This window comes from Salvelinus alpinus, chromosome 3 (assembly GCF_045679555.1).
Source record: "Salvelinus alpinus chromosome 3, SLU_Salpinus.1, whole genome shotgun sequence".
Classification (NCBI taxonomy): Eukaryota; Metazoa; Chordata; class Actinopteri; order Salmoniformes; family Salmonidae; genus Salvelinus; species Salvelinus alpinus.
Window position 1 is genome coordinate 36774899 of NC_092088.1, and position 17103 is coordinate 36792001.

At 43.5% G+C, this 17103-nt stretch overlaps 1 protein-coding gene across 1 annotated transcript in view; it reads left to right on the forward strand.

Annotated features, from left to right (window-relative positions):
• The window catches only part of LOC139569804 (tyrosine-protein phosphatase non-receptor type 13-like), a 160744-nt gene that overhangs the window by 71364 nt on the left and 72277 nt on the right, over positions 1–17103 (forward strand). Inside the window, 9 exon segments of the mRNA XM_071391162.1 lie at positions 843–941; positions 1081–1478; positions 1655–1805; positions 1922–2434; positions 7665–7832; positions 8060–8234; positions 8914–9124; positions 9261–9298; positions 9968–10069. Of these exon segments, the coding sequence (XP_071247263.1) occupies positions 843–941; positions 1081–1478; positions 1655–1805; positions 1922–2434; positions 7665–7832; positions 8060–8234; positions 8914–9124; positions 9261–9298; positions 9968–10069 (1855 nt within the window).

Consider the following 17103-nt stretch of genomic DNA (forward strand, 5'->3'; position numbering starts at 1 on the left):
GATGTCAACAGTCTTTAGAAATTGTTCTTTGTTTTTCTTTTGAGAAATGAAGAAGTAGTCCTATTCATAGTCACTATTCAAGTGTCACTCCAGGTGGACTCTACTGTTTTGGTGCGCGTGAACTGGAGCGCGCTTCACGTTGTTTTTATCCGGTATTAGTTTATTCCGTCTTAAATTTTTTGATTGAAGATCTTCAAAGGAAAGGCGTTTATTATATCGCTTTTTCTGACCTTTGTGGCGCACCTGCCTGGTTGAAATATGATTTTCATGTGTTTGTATGCGGGGCGCTGTCCTCGGATAATCTGCTTTCGCCGTAAAGCCTTTTTGAAATCTGACACAGCGGCTGGATTAACAATTAAGCTTTATTTTGATGTATAACACATATATTTTCAAGAAAGTTAAATATTTGAATTTGGTATTTTTGAATTTCGCGCTCTGCAATTTCACCGGATGTTGGGCAGGTGGGAAGGTAGCGAAGAAGTTAATTCTTTGATCTAGTAGAAATTAGCTCTGTGTGTCTCACTTCCACCTCTGACTCTGAATTCAGGATTACACAGCGATCAGACGGTCTGCCTCAGTCTAGTTAACATGCAAATGAGTTGTTGTCATGGAATGCTTGGTGCAAATTGATACTGTATGTATCTGTGGCCCACCATTGTAACCACACAATCTAATTTTACATTAGTGCACAAAGTATGGTGAAAAATAAATTGAGGCTGATTCAGATAATTTGTTGTGGTTAGTAAAAGCCTGCAGACCTCCCTACCAATATGCCCCTGCCCTCCGCAGCAGACACACACACCCATAATTCCTTGTACTGGCCCTTGACCTCTCATCAACAGAGGGTCTTGTTCCTGCTCAGTGGGGCTCAGTCTGAGGTCCACCTGACTCTCTGCAGACCTGTTCCTGGAGTACTGTCTCAACTGCACGCTGACACACTGGTGATTTTGCGCACGCACACACACACACACACACACACACACACACACACACACACACACACACACACACACACACACACACACACAGTAACAGGCAAACACATACTGAGCACTGAGTTTTATCTCACTCTTTAAATAGGTTCCTTTCCCATCTCCTACCAGTGGGGTGAGGTCCAAGTCTCTAGACATCAGGCTGGGAGAAGACTACAGCCAGCTGCTCAAGCTACAGTCACACCAGATTCACCAGAACCATCAGTACAACAAGGAGAACCAGTCCCAGAAGGGGCCTATGAAGTCATCATATGCCCAGGAACAAGCCTCCAGTCAAGAGAGTCAGGACAGCGAGATGAAAGCAGCTGAGAAACAGCCATCCTCACTCTCTCCCACCCCTCCCTCACCCCCTTCCCCGATTTCCCTCGCCAGCAGAAGTGACCCAGCAGACCATGAAGAGTTGTCTTTTGTGGACGAGGAAGTTTCCGAAGAAATTAGCTTGGCATCTGGTGGGTCCAAGACCAGCGTTAGTCTCATGTACGCCAGGTAACATTATTGAACATTCTATGTACAGTAACATATTATTGATGGCTGCCTTTTGGAAACCGGTCTCTCTTGTAAAATACATTTTTGTTTTCAATGGGATTTACCCGTATAATTAAAGGATCAAATAAATTAACACACACAACCGAACTGTGATTGAACCCTGTATGCACTTCCAGTTGCATCAGAGACGAGGCGGATGGCGGTTTGACATACTGCCTTATGGGTGATCGAATAACCATTCTGGCTGATCAAGAGTACTTGACCATCAGTTCAACTTCTGACAGTCCCTCTAGCCTCACCTTAAAAACCTCACGTACCCCCAGTGTGGTTTCACACACCACCTCTCATACACTCATACACCCAGGCCCAGATCCACCACCCCTACTAGTGTCCGATCCACCAGCCCCAATTGTATTTCCATCCCCCACAGCTTGTCCTCGCAGACCACAAGTTCAACAAACCCCAATGTGTCCTCGAAAACCACCTCTGTCCAGCAGACACAATCTCAGCCCTCTTCTAGGCCTCCATCCAGCCTCTCTTCTAGGATGTCTGACCTCAACATCAGCCACTCTGTGCATCATCCCCAGCCCCAGCCTGCTACACCCCCTCTTCCCAGCCTCTCCTCCCATACTGCAAACCCTAACTCCAGGACCTCCGATCGCAAACACAGCTTTACCTCCAATCGTAAACATAGCATCACCTCTGATTGCAAACCCAGCATCACATTCAATACTACCAATGCCTCCAACATCACTAGTACAGTCATCCAATACCATCCCCAGCCCCCTGACACCTTGCCCCTCTCTCAACCCCCCACACACCACCCCTCTCCCCAGCCTCCCCCATCCTCACTCTCTCCCCTCATTCAGCCTGCACCCCTCCCATGCACACATACTACCTGGAGACAGGAGACAGAAGGGGAGGAGGATGAAAATTATGATGAGGATCCCAGAAAGGTAAGACCTAGGGCTCTATTGTAATAAACCTAATGCAATGGTAAATCTAAGCGCTTGCGGTAGCGCCATAGGAAAGTATTCAGCCCCCTTGACTTTTTCCACATTTTGTTACGTTAAAGCCTTATTCTAAAATCGATAAAATACCCCATAATGACAAAGCAAAAAATGTAATATCACATTTACATAATTATTCAGACCCTTTACTCAGTACTTTGTTGAAGCATCCTTTGGCAGCAATTACACTCTTGAGTCTTCTTGGGTATTTGGGAAGTTTCTCCCAATCTTCTATGCAAATCCTCTCAAGCTCTGTCAGGTTGGATGGGGAGCGTCACTGCACAGCTATTTTCAGGTCTCTCCGGAGATGTTCGATTGAGTTCAAGTCCGGGCTCTGGCTGGGCCACTCAAGGACATTCAGAGACTTGTCCCGATGCCATTCCTGCGTTGTCTTTGTGTGCTTAGGGTCAGCTTGCTGTTGGAAGGTGAACCTTTGCCCCAGTCTGATAACCTGCTCCAGAGAGCTCAGGACTTCATCAAGGATCTCTCTGTACTTGCTCCTTTCATCTTTGCCTCGATCCTGAATAGTCTCCCAGTCCCTGCCGCTGAAAAACATCCCCACAGCATGATGCTGCCACCACCCATGCTTGACCGTAGGGATGGTGCCAATCTTGGTTTTATCAGACCAGATAATCTTATTTCGCATGGTCAGAGTCCTTTAGGTGCCTTTTGGCAAACACCATGTGGACTGTCATGTGTCCTTTACTGAGGAGTGGCTTCCGTCTGGCCACTCTACCATAAAGGCCTTGTTGATCGAGTGCTACAGAGATGGTTGTCCTTCTGGAAGGTTCTCCAATCTCTGCAGAGGAACTCTGAAGCTGTCAGTGACAATTGGGTTCTTGTTCACCTCCCTGACCAAGGCCTTTCTCCCCCGATTGCTCAGTTTGGCCAGGCGGCCAGCTCTAGGAAGAGTCTTGGTAGTTCAAAACTTCTTCCATTTAAGAATGATGGAGGCCACTGTGTTCTTGGGGATGTTCAATGCTGCAGAAATGTTTTGGTACCCTTCCCCAGATCTGTGCCTCGACACAATCCTGTCTCAGAGCTCTACGGACAATTCCTTCGACATCATGGTTTGGTTTTTGCTCTGACATACACTGTCAACTGTGGGACCTTATATAGACAGGTGTGTGCTTTTCTACATGTCCAATCAATTGCATTTACTACTGGTGGATTCCAATCAAGTTGTAGAAACATCTCAAGGATGATCAATGGAAATAGGATGCACCTGAGCTCAATTTCAAGTCTCATAGCAAAGGGTCTGAATACATATGTAAGTAAGTTGATTGTTTTTCACTCTCTTTGTTAGAACGGACAACTAGTCAAAGCTCAAACCAAGTTCATTCACTAAAGGGATCAAACAGCTGCAAAGACCAAGACATATTTACACGAGCACTGGTATTTATACCTTCCTGCTATGCTGTGTCTCCTCCTTACACATCTGGACAGCAAATCCATCTGTTGCTAGACACGACTTTAGTGAGACCTGTTCCTTCTCACTTCATCTGACCTGACCTCGGCACAGATTCCTCACTCCTCCCCAACTCACAGCTGTCCTGTTGTCTGGAACCAGACTGTGACCCTTCTCGTCTCCATAGGATACCTGATGTCTAACAAGATGTTCTGACAGAATGTAAACTTTCCGCATTCCCCTCTCTTCCTCAGTAACATGAATACTGTTCAGACTATATAAACTTGGAAATTACTTTTAAACGAACAGAAAATAATACATGAACATTCACAGTTGATTATTATGTTTACACCTCAGACTTATGGCTTCTGATCTCGACTTACACTATGCACGCATCTCTCGTCAGACAACTGAGAAAGACATTTCAGCTGGAGCTTTTCACTTCCTCCATTTCAGCTGGAGCTTTTTACTTTCTCCATTTCCTTCTGATTCCTAAGAGAGTGATAGCACAAGACTTGGAAAGCAGAAAGAAACACAAAACATAAGTATTAATAATGTGTTAAGCTATGCATAATTATATATGCAAAGAAAATCTGAAGTTTAATAACACGATGATACCCACTCTCTCTTCACCTGAATCTATGCCTTCTGGAACATTTTCTGCTGGGTTACACAAAAATGAAAACTTCCTCATGCTTTCACCCAGTCTTCCCCGCCCAGACACTGGTTACTAGAGGTGTTCCCAAGCCATGTCATTTTCACTTCGCTCCCAATCTCCTTCCTCCTCCATGGCCATCGTATATACACATGCTGTGGCCCTAATCAACTTTACCTCAGGAAAATCAGCACTGTATATAAGTTTCAACATAAATGCCCTCAGAAGATGATATCCCAACAATGCTACCAAGCTAACCCCTGCTACTACTAACACTGCCCATGACGCATACTTCAAAATACCCCTCATTTACGCCTTAGTCCAGTTCCATGCTGTGACTATAACATCCTTCACTACTACTACCGCTCCTTCAGTTACTGTCCCTACAGCGACTGCCATGAGAATAGCTATTACATGGAATCTGTCTCCTGCTCTCCTATTGCCTTCGTGGTTCACTGATAGATCTAGGACTGAACCTTTCAGATACTCCCTACCTGTCTCCCAACTCATACCCGGTCCCATAGTCACCAACCTCTCCAATGACCTGTTTTCTGCTACAGTCGGTACCTGTGGATAACACTTTCCTGTGCTCAGGTTAGGTAAACATCGCTCATCCCAAGGCCGATTTACACCCCACCCCTTTGTGAACGCCTTCGTTAGTGTAAACTTTGGGTCCTAACGGTTGATAACCACCTTCTGACACTTTCCGTTTAACGTCACTCGGTCCCAATCTTCTGGGAGATATGTCAAGTGTTTGCTGGCTGTTAGGAATGGAGGAGAGATTAGTGGTGTTGGAAGAGTATCCAACCTTACAAAACTCTGAGCCACATGTTTCTTAATCACACTCTGCAGGAGATGTGATGCTACTACTACAGCGAACTTCTCTTCCGTTGATGTGGCCTCCTGTATACAGGGATCTGTGGCTATTCTTTCAGGCGTTGTACCTTCTTTGACAATCCCATCACTGAAAGTGTCTGAAATGACAACACTATCTCTGCTACTCTCACCATGATCTGGGTATGTGTGACGTTCAATTTAACTTCATAGTAGTCTTTATATTGTGCACAGTTAGCTGTCCTTCCTCTCCTATGAGCTATCCTCTGTAACAATATACATAGAGGAGTGGTATCGTTCCCCAGAGACTCTATTACCCACTTCATTAATTTATTAGCCACTCAAATCTCCGCCACAGTCATATTAAATTTTGCTTCCCCAATTCCCTGTGATGTTAACACCTTGGCACTGACATCGGTCCTGCCATAATCTGCAACCAACACTCCATAAGACTGACCCTTGACACTCCCCCGCCATCATACCATTTACACTGATGGATTTCTGTCTCAGTCACTAGTTCAGCCCCTAATTGAGACTAAGTATGCCTTCATCTGCTCATATGCATCTTCTTCCCCCTTGACCGTAAGAATTAGTTGGTTCCCATATTCACCCCTTAGGATGTTGTCCAGAGTATAATTACCCCCAACAAGCTATCTTTCCCCATGTTCTTAGTCCACTGGTGTCTAAAACTTTCCCTGACCACTTCACTCCCTTAGTTGCTGTACTAAGGGGCATCACTGGTGAATAAAACCTCCTTTTACGCGATAGCACTTCCCCAACACTATCCTTTGCTGCTCCATTGTCAGCAATGGTTGTGTCAATGCTATTAACCTCCTGAAATGCTTTTAGTCCTGGTAGCATTAATCTGAAATTTATCGACTGACCTTCAGCTGATTTAGAACCCCGGCACCTTATGTCCATCTGCGGCAAAAGAGGACATCTAGTTTCGTTCTTTAGACTCTATTACGTTCCTTCCACACTCAAATCAAAGTTTGTCATGTGCGCTGAATACAGTGAAATGCTTACTTACAAGCCCTAAATGCTTACTTACAAGCCCTAACCAACAGTAACTTTTAAGTAAAAAATAGGTATTAGGTAAACAAAAGATAAGTAAAGAAGAAGAAAAAATGGACCTACAGTACCAGTCAAAGCTGTGGGGATGTTTTTCAGCGGCAGGGACCGGGATACTAGTCAGGATCAAGGGAAAGATGAACTGAGAAAAGTACAGAGATCCTTGATGAAAACCTGCTCCAGAGCGCTCAGGACCTCAGACTGGGGCAAAGGTTCACCTTCCAACAGACAATGACCCTAAGCACACAGCCAAGACAACACATGAGTGGCTTCGGGACAAGTCTCTGAATGTCCTTGAGTGGCCCAGCCAGAGCCCGGACTTGAACCCGATTGAACATCTCTGGAGAGACCTGAAAATAGCTGTGCAGTGACACTCCCCATCCAACCTGACAGACCTAGAGGGGATCTGCAGAGAAGAATGGGAGAAACTCCCCAAATACAGGTGTGCCAAGCTTGTGTCGTCATAACCAAGAAGACTCTAGGATGTAATCGCTGCCAAAGATGCTTCAACAAAGTACTGAGTAAAGTGTCTGAATACTTATGTAAATGTAATATTTCCTATTTTTTTGTATGAATTTGCAAACATTTGCAAAAACATGTTTTTGCTTTGTTGTTATGTGGTATTGTGTGTGTGTGTGTGTGTGTGTGTGTGTGTGTGTGTGTGTGTGTGTGTGTGTGTGTGTGTGTGTGTGTGTGTGTGTGTGTGTGTGTGTGTGTGTGTGTGTGTGTGTGTGTGTGTGTGTGTGTGTGTGTGTGTGTGTGTGTGTGTGTGTGTGTGTATGTATGTATATGATTGAGGGGGGGAAATATTTAATCAATTTTAGAATAAGGCTGTAGTGCAAAAAATGTGGAAAAAGTCAAGGGGTCTGAATACTTTCTGAATGCACTGTATTTACACAAGCACTGGTATTTATACCTTCCTTCTATGCTGTGTCTCCTCCTTAAACATCTGGACAGCCAATACATCTCTGTTGCTTGACAGGACATTAGTGAGACCTGTTCTTTCTCATTTCATCTGACCTGACCTCGGCCCAGATTCCTCATTCCTCCCCAACTCACGGCTGTCCTGTTGACTGGAATCAGACTTCGGCCCTTCTCTATAGGATTCCCGATGTCTAACAATAACATGTTCTGACAGAATATAATGTAAAACAGCAGAGATGGTGTCCAGTCCTTTGGTCTATATATCTATCTTTATTTCCCTCCAGGTTATGATGGAGTTTGAGATGTGTGTGGTTCTGACCAAGTTGTCGCGCAGTAGTTTTGGGTTCACCATCACACGCAGCAAACTGGATGCCTGCTACTACATCCAGGACATACTGGACAACCCTGCTAAGACTGACGGACGGCTCAGACCAGGGGACAGACTAATCACGGTACACCAGTGGAGGCCGCTGAAGGAAGAACGGCTCATAATGGCTGGAATGGAGTCAATGGAGTGGTATCAACTACATGGAAATCACGTGTTTGATATGATTCCATTCCAGCCATTATCATGAGCCGTCCTCCCCTCAGCAGTCTCCACTACGGTACACACACACCCACACACACCCACAGGCACACATTATCCCTTACCGGTTTCTTCCATTTTCCCCTCTCCCAGGTCAACGGCCAGGATGTGACAAACGTGACAGATGAGGTTGCCATGTCGATCCTGAGGTCATCTCCTAGGAGGCTGAGTATGACCCTGGGGAGGGCAGTGACCAACCTGATAGCTCCACCTTCTCCAGACAACCTGCAAGACATCATTCTACACAAGACACCTACTGGACAGCTTGGTAAAAAACTGAGTGGGAGCGGGACAATTAGGATTTAGTTGAGGGAATCATCTTATGGGTATGCTTGTAATCGTTAAGGACAGTTTTTCAGGATAAAAACGGAATGGAGCCTAAGGACAGGCAAAATCCTAGAGGAAAACAATGCAAGCCCAAATATACACTGGAGTTGCTTAGTAAGAAAACAGTGAACGTTCTTGAGTGGCAGTTTTAATTTAAAGCTACTTGAAAATCTATGGCAAGACCTAAAAATTATTTTCTAGCAATGATCAACAACCCAATTAGAATTTTTAAAAGAATAATGGTAAAATGTTGGTGTGGAAAGCTCTTAGACTTACCCAGAAAGACTCACAGCTGTAATCGCTGTCAAAGGTGCTTCTTCAAAGTATTGACACAGGTGTGTGATATTTCATTTTCAATACATTTCGCACAAATTTCTAAAAACATGTTTGGGGTATTGTGTGTGTAGATGGGTGAGGGGGAAAAATCATTGATTTATCCATTTTGACTTCCGGCTGTAACACAACAAAATGTGGAATAAGTCAAGTGGTATGAATACTTTCAGAAGGCACTGTATATCTGGATGGTGTTCATTAGGGCACACCTTAACAAATATTTGTAAGATGAAAACATTGTTAGTCAAGGTCTCGTCGTTTCACTGAGTCTAATGAACACCTCTCAGGTATAAAGCTGACAGGTGGTATAGGCAGCAAGAGGCAGGGGATCTACTGTCTGGAGGTGGTTCCTGGTTCACCTGCCTGTGAGGAAGGCAGCGTCCAACCAAACGACAGGATCCTGTACATCTGTGGCCGATGCACCATGGGAATGACTTTGGAGGATGCTGTCAAGGCCTGTGAGAACGCTCCACGCAAAGTGAAACTCAAGGCCACCAGGTGTGTTTGCGGAGGGCGGTGTGTGTGTGTGTTTGCGTGCCCTTGTGCTTGTGTGTGTATCTTCTGCATGCATGCATGTGTGCGTGCACTCAAGTGTTTGTTTTTGTTGTTAAATTAACTTTCTTTCTTGTTGTAGAGATGATCAGCCTGTGACGCCCAAAGCCAAGAGGAATGGTGTGTATCAGACCATATAGGGAGATGATGACCACTATGTTCAGTTCAGAACTCCTCTTGATGTGGATGACTGCTGGTTCAAAGAGAAACAGAAACTCTGGAAGGTGGCCAAGTGGTGCAATAGGTTAAGTTGATATAATGAGAGGTTCGTAGGTTGACGCCTCATTGAGGAAGTAGATGCTATTCTCAGATCAATCGTTACCAGAGTTGATAACCATACCTCAGACAGAGACAGGCTTCATGGTTTGGCGTTTCAACCAGTGGAGGCTGCTGAGTGGAGGATGGCTCATAATAATGGCTGTAATGAAGTGTAAAGGCCTTTAATTAAGTGAATGAAATGGTATCAAAACAATGAGAACCATGTGTTTGATACCATTCCGTTCACTCCATTCTGGCCATTATTATGAGCCGTCCTCCCCTCAGCAGCCTCCACTGGTTTCAAAATAGGGTGGCAGGTAGCTTAGCGGTTAAGAGCGTTGGGCCAGTAACCAAAAGGTCACTAGTTTGAATCCCAGAGCCGACGAGGTGAAAAATCTGATGTGCTCTTGAGCATGGCACTTAACTCTAATTGCTCTTGTAAGTCGCTCTGGATAACAGCATCTGCTAATTGACAAAAATGCAACAGTAAATGTAAACATGACAGTGTGATTCGGTGTCCTGTCTGTCCAGGTCTCAGTGACCTGAGAGAGTGGAAGAAGGAGAAGGAATTGAAGTATTTCACTCATTTTGAGGAACCTGCCTTTCCTGAGCCAGAGACACCTACAGAGCAGGGTAAGAAACTTCTCGCTCATTCTTTCGCTCTCTCCTCTCGTCTCTTTTTCTGTGTTTGTAGCCGTAGATTGGTGCTAATAGACAGGGTGCTGTGTGTGGGGGGGGGGGGTTGCTGACGACCACACGGTTGTAGGCCTGATAGTCATCAACAACGGCGAATCAGCCTATAGGGAAGAGGAAAGTGAACTGGTATTGTGGTGCCAGGAAAACAACCTCTCCCTAAACGTCAGCAAAAGAAAAGGAGTTGGTGGTTGACTTCAGGAAGCAGAGGGAACATGCCCTGATCCACATCAACGGGACTTGCAGTAGAGAGTCAGCATCCACATCACTGAGGACTTGACATGGACCAAAAACACCACTCTCGTCAAGAGGGCACAACAGCATCTCTTCTTCTTCTTAAAGCGGCTGAAGAAATTTGGCATGCTTCCCCGGGTCTTCTCAAAATACTACCACTGATTCATTGAGCGCGTCCTGACTGGTTGCATCACGGCCTGGTACAGGAATTGCTCAAACCAAGACCACATGGTGAAGACAGCCCAGTACATCTCTGGAAACGTGCTCCCACCCATCCAGGATATCTACTTGAAACAGTGCCTGCGGAAGGCCCGCAGCATCAAGGACTCTACACACCCCAGCCACGAGCTGATCACTCCTATACCGTCGGGCAGACAGTATCAGAGCATGAGGTCTGATACTAACAGGCTCAGAGACAGTTTCTATCTACAAGCTATCAGTCTGCTGAACACATGAACTGGACCCAACACTCCGCACACATGCACTCACTCACGCACACACCCACACAGATATACACTCATCCACGCACACACACCCACATAGACATAAATGCTACACACACATCACAACCGCAAAATTCTGCACAATTTAAAAACTTGCCCCCCAAGACACATGTAAATATTGGACTATAAATTGTGCCTTCCTATGGAAGCCCAAGCCCCCCCCCCCCCCATTTTTTGTTGTTGCAATTACCTTGTTTGAACACCTTAGTATTTAGTTTTGAATGACTTAATTGTTTTGCCTGATTAGGCCTCTTTTATTATGCAGTTTGTCATACCATGTAATGGTTGATGCAGCCATTCATTCATAGACAGTTCTTTGATCGCTTAAAGCCGAACTGCTTTTGAATACTGGAGCATGTAAAAGGGGAGAGTTTGGAGTAGAGCATAATTCAAGCAGATTAAAACAATTGTATCGGCCTTCTCTCCTGCTCAAGTTTTGCTCTGGTACTGTTCAGCCACAAGCTCTGGGCATGATCTGCCTAACATTTATTGTTTCCTTTATCACTATTTTAATTAGAACCCAAAGCAGGTGGAGGAAAATAAGTTTATTCAAAGAGAACAGATTCTCTCCACAGAACAAAGAGACAGGATGTAGCTTTACAACCCAGCCCTAGCCTCTCCCCGTGTACTGAGGACGTACAGTTGAAGTCGGAAGTTTACATAGACTTAGGTTGGTGTCATTAAAAATCGTTTTTCAACCACTCCACAAATTTCTTGTTAACAAACTATAGTTTTGGCAAGTCGGTTGGGACATCTACTTTGTGCATGACACAAGTAATTTTTCCAACAATTGTTTACAGACAGATTATTTCACTGTATCACAATTCCAGTGAGTCAGAAGTTTACATACACTAAGTTGACTGTGCCTTTAAACAGCTTGGAAAATTCCAGAAAATGATGTCATGGCTTTAGAAGCTTCTGCCAGGCTAATTGACATCATTTGAGTCAATTGGAGGTGTACCTGTGGATGTATTTCAAGGCCTACCTTCAAACTCAGTGCCTCTTTGCTTGACATCATGGGAAAATCAAAAGAAATCAGCCAAGACCTCAGACAAAAAGCTGTAGACCTCCACAAGTCTGGTTCATCCTTGGGAGAAATTTCCAAATGCCTGAAGGTACCACATTTATCTGTACAAACAATAGCACGCAAGTATAAACACCATGGGACCACGCAGCCGTCATACCGCTCAGGGAGGAGAAGCGTTCTGTCTCCTAGAGATGAACGTACTTTGGTGTGAAAAGCGCAAATCAATCCTAGAACAACAGCAAAGGACCTTGTGATGATGCTGGAGGAAACATGTACAAAAGTATCTATATCCAGAGTAAAACAAGTCCTATATCGACATAACCTGAAAGGCCGCTCAGCAAGGAAGAAGCCACTGCTCCAAAACCACCATAAAAAAGCCAGACCACGGTTTGCAACTGCACATGGGGACAAAGATCGTACTTTTTGGAGAAATGTCCTCTGGTCTGATGAAACAAAAATAGAACTGTTTGGCCATAATGACCATTATATGTTTGGAGGAAAAAGGGGGATGCTTGCAAGCCGAAGAACACCATCCCAACCGTGAAGCACGGGGGTGGCAGCATCATGTTGTGGGGGTGCTTTGCTGCAGGAGGGACTGGTGCACGTCACAAAATAGATGGCACCATGAGGCAGGAAAAGGATGTGGATATATTGAAGCAACATCTAAAGACATCAGTCAGGAATTTAAAGCTTGGTCGCAAATGGGTCTTCCAAATGGACAATGACCCCAAGCATACTTCCAAAGTTGTGGCAAAATGGCTTAAGGACAACAAAGTCAAGGTATTGGAGTGGCCATCACAAATCCCTGTCCTCAATCCTATAGAAAATTTTGGGCAGAACTGAAAAAGCCTGTAAAAAGGCCTGCAAACCTGACTCAGTTACACCAGCTCTGTCAGGAGGAATGGGCCAAAATTCCTCCAACTTATTGTGGGAAGCTTGTGGAAGGCTAACCAAAACGTTTGAACCAGGTTAAACAATTTAAAGGCAATGCTACCAAATATTAATTGAGTGTATGTAAACTTCTGACCCACTGGGATTGTGATGAAATAAATAAAAGCTGAAATAAATCATTTTCTCTATTCTGACATTTCACATTCTTAAAATAAAGTGGTGATCCTAAAACAGGGAATTTTTACTTGGATTAAATGTCAGGAATTGTAAAAAACGGAGTTTAAATGTATTTGGCTAAGGTGTACAGTATGTAAACTTCCGACTTCAACTGTATATGTTTTGCAAAAGATATGGGCAATACAGTGAGTTCTTCACCTGTATCTACTGTTAAGCTATTAGCCATGTTCACATATATTCCATCCGATTTCATATGTACCCCAGCTGAGATAGGACGTAAGAGGGAGTCTATTAGTTTACCTCCACAGCGTCCATCAAACTCTGCTGAGCCGGAGAGAGATTCTTCAATTTCTGCATCAGCATTGTGTCGTTGTGGCTGTTGTCTTGATTCTATTTTCCCTTAGACGGACCCTTCTAATAAGAACACGTTTTATTTCCCGACATTCTTGTTGCCAGTGACCAGAAATCCCGCAATGACATTCACCAGGTTTCTCTTCTGCTGAAAGAATAATGTTGGTTTCACTTGGAACCTGCACAACTCTGACAGCCAGTTTATTACGTTGATTGATGTCTTTGTCCAGTCGTGGTTACCTGTCGCCAAAGTTTTGTCTCCCAGTCATTAGTTGTGGAAACATGTTGACTCAAAGCCAGGCAATGCTGACCAGATGCTTGAAACCTGACCTGCCTTGCTCAACTCAGTGTGGGTAGATTGAGGGAACAAAGGGTCCACATGTTGGAGCCAAGTCTGTTTTTACGACCGTTGCCTATAATTGTTCTACTTTCAGGGTTTTTATCTGTTCACCAAGAGCTCTCAAACTATCTGTATCTCTCTGCAATGTCCTGTCATGATTCTCCAGAGACAATTTCTCATCCCGTTTTCTTACTTTGTCTAAAACAGTTAAAGACCATCTTGTATTTCTCAACTAGTTAGATTTCCTCTATTTTTCCCCAAGCTTTTTGTATATCAGACAGATTCCATCTGTGTCAACAATGACAGAGTATTTCTTTATCTCTTGCCTACACCTCTCTACTTTGAAATGGTTCTTCAGATCACAAAATCTTTTTCATGCTCACATCCGGAGGAGCTGTCCCACCCTTTCTAAAGTGTTTTTCTCACTTAACAATGGCATTACATTAACTTCAAAAGTTATATCATATATATCTCTGTTTATTTATTTATTTAACCCCCCCCCAAAAAAAATATATCACCCCTTGAGAACTCAAACCTCCTATCTATAGATCACATTGTTTCTGTAGGGCCTGGTTACCCATAACACGTGTGTTCACTTCAAAAGCTTGTTGAAGGCTTACATTAACAGCACATTTCTCAACACTGGTGCGACTCATGTCGCCTATGGTAGGCCTACAGTATATCTAAAAAATATTTTTTTCAATGAAGTGACCGCCAATAATTACACATGGGTCACCGGCACGGGTATCTAACATGCATCTGTAGCAACGCATTTTGTACTGCGATGCAGTGTCTTAGTCCACTGCGCCAATCAGGAGGCTCCATCCACAAGTATCAAAATACATAGAGGTGTTCGTAAAGGTATATTGTCCTGCTAACAGCCCATAATGGGCTATTATAATACTCTACATGGTGTACAGGTCAGGATAACCAAAACATTTCTTTATTAACTTCTCTAGGGTATGTGGGACGGTAGCGTCCCACCTCGTCAACAGCCAGTGAATCTGCAGGGCGCCAAATTCAAAACAACAGAAATCCCATAATTTAAATTCCTCAAACATACAAGTATTTTACACCATTTTAAAGCTACACAAATCCAGCCAAAGTGTCCGATTTCAAAAAGGTTTTACGACGAAAGCACACCAAACGATTATGTTAGGTATGAGCCAAGTCACAGAAAAAGACAGCCATTTTTTCCAGCTAAAGAGAGCAGTAACAAAAAGCAGAAATAGAGATAAAATTAATCACTGACCTTTGATGATCTTCATCAGATGACACTCATAGGACTTCATGTTATACAATACATGTATTTTTTGTTCGGTAAAGTTCATATTTATATGAGTTTAGGCAAGACGCTACTATCTCACTTGGCAAAAAGCCTGAGAAATTACTATAAAATCAAACTTTCATTAAATCACACATGAAAGATACCAAATTAAAGCTACACTGGTTGTGAATCCAGCCAACATGTCAGAATTGAAATAGGCTTTTCGGCGAAAGCATAAGATGCTATTATCTGAGTATAGCACCATAGTAAACAAAGAGAGATAAGCATATTTCAACCCTGCAGGCGCGACACAAAACGCAGAAATAAAAAATATAATTCATGCCTTACCTTTGACAAGCTTCTGTTATTGGCACTCCAATATGTCCCATAAACATCACAAATGGTCCTTTTGTTCGATTAATTTCGTCGATATATATCCAAAATGTCCATTTATTTAGGTATGCTTTTCATCCAAATGTGAAAATGCTGCCCCCTACCCTAGAGAAGTTAAAGACTATCAGAAAGAATGTTGGTACTTATTTATTTTGATCCAAAGCCAAGAATGAGTGAGTCACTCAGCTTTATGTAGGTGCCGGGCTATATTACTCTGCCATCAACTTGATAATATATAACAATATATTGGAGGTTATTTAGTTTTCAAAAGAAAGTGAGCGATTTGTAATTTGAATAAAGGCCAAAATAATATTTTTAAACGCCTGTCACGTTCTGACCATAGTTCTTGTGTGTTGTGCTTGTTTTAGTGTTGGTCAGGACGTGAGCTGGGTGGGCATTCTATGTTGTTTGTCTGATTCTATGTTTGGCCTAATATGGTTCCCAATCAGAAGCAGGTGTTTTGTGTTGTCTCTGATTGGGAATCATATATAGGTGGCTTGTTTTGTGTTGGGATTTTGTGGGTGGTTGTTTCCTGTCTCTGTGTTTTCTCTGCACCCGATAGGGCTGTATCGGTTTGCCACATTTTGTTATTTTGTATCGTTGTAAGTGTTCAGTTTTCATCTTATTGATTAAATCATGTTGAACACGGAATACGCTGCGTCTTGGTCCGATCCCTGCTACACCTCCTCTTCAGACGAAGAGGAGGAAGGCTGCCGTTACAAGGCCAAAACATTTATTTCTGTTTTTTAGAGGGAGAGAACGCTAGGCCATTTGTCTGCCGCCCTATGGGACTCCCAATCACGGTCGGAATTGATACACAATAATAATAATACTTTTTTGTATTATTTATTTTGTATTTTCTGGTGGATTAAATTGCAACCAATCACGGCCGGTTGTGATACAGCCAACCTAACTAACCTAACCAACCTACATTTGACGATAGAATTCTCCCCCTACCCTCCTTCTAGGCAAGTCTATTGTCCAGCTACCTCCTAATAGCCATAATGGCGCTGTACAACATGACCGTGTGTGTTTGAAAGAGTATTTTCCAGTAAGCAACAATTTGTTTACCTTCATTAGACAACTTTGTTCCAATATTTCTGGATTTCAGTGATATTTATTCCCATAGTAATTCATTATGGATCATAACTAAATAAACATCAGTATTTTTATCATTATTTTATTAACAAAAGTATAAAGATGCTGATAAAGAAATACAGTACTGTACAGTAAATGCTTTTACATTTGGATAGTAAAGCATTTTGAAGATATAAGCCACCTGCATTTGTTTATTAGGCTACTGTGCAGTCTGACAAATAAACATAGCCTACAGTACATGGGAAAGTGCCTAATTCTTTACATAAGGGAGAGCAGGCCATGTCCAGACTTTGTCGGTGACCTCAAGTACTCATTAACTCTGTCCTTAATGCTTTTTCGGGTTGCATCAGTCATGGACAGAAACTTCTGAGACAGTGTTAATGATGAACACCCGGAGGTTCACTGGTAAGCCACATTTGCCTTGGTCAAGTTATGTTGTCAGAAGAGGAATGGAAATGTCAGGGTGAACCGACGACCTGACGAACCTTCCAGTTATGTTGACTCTGCCTGGCAGAGGTGGAGTTCCAGAGCTCACAGTTGTGCCTGGCATAGATTGTGACTCCATCTCGTTCCTCGCCCTCTTCAATGCGTCATTCTCCGCCTGACTCTCCGCCAATGCCGCCTGGCTCTGGAACAATGCATCAGCTGTCGTCCGTATCTCTGCCCTCCAGATAATGTTTCGATCTCTGCTGG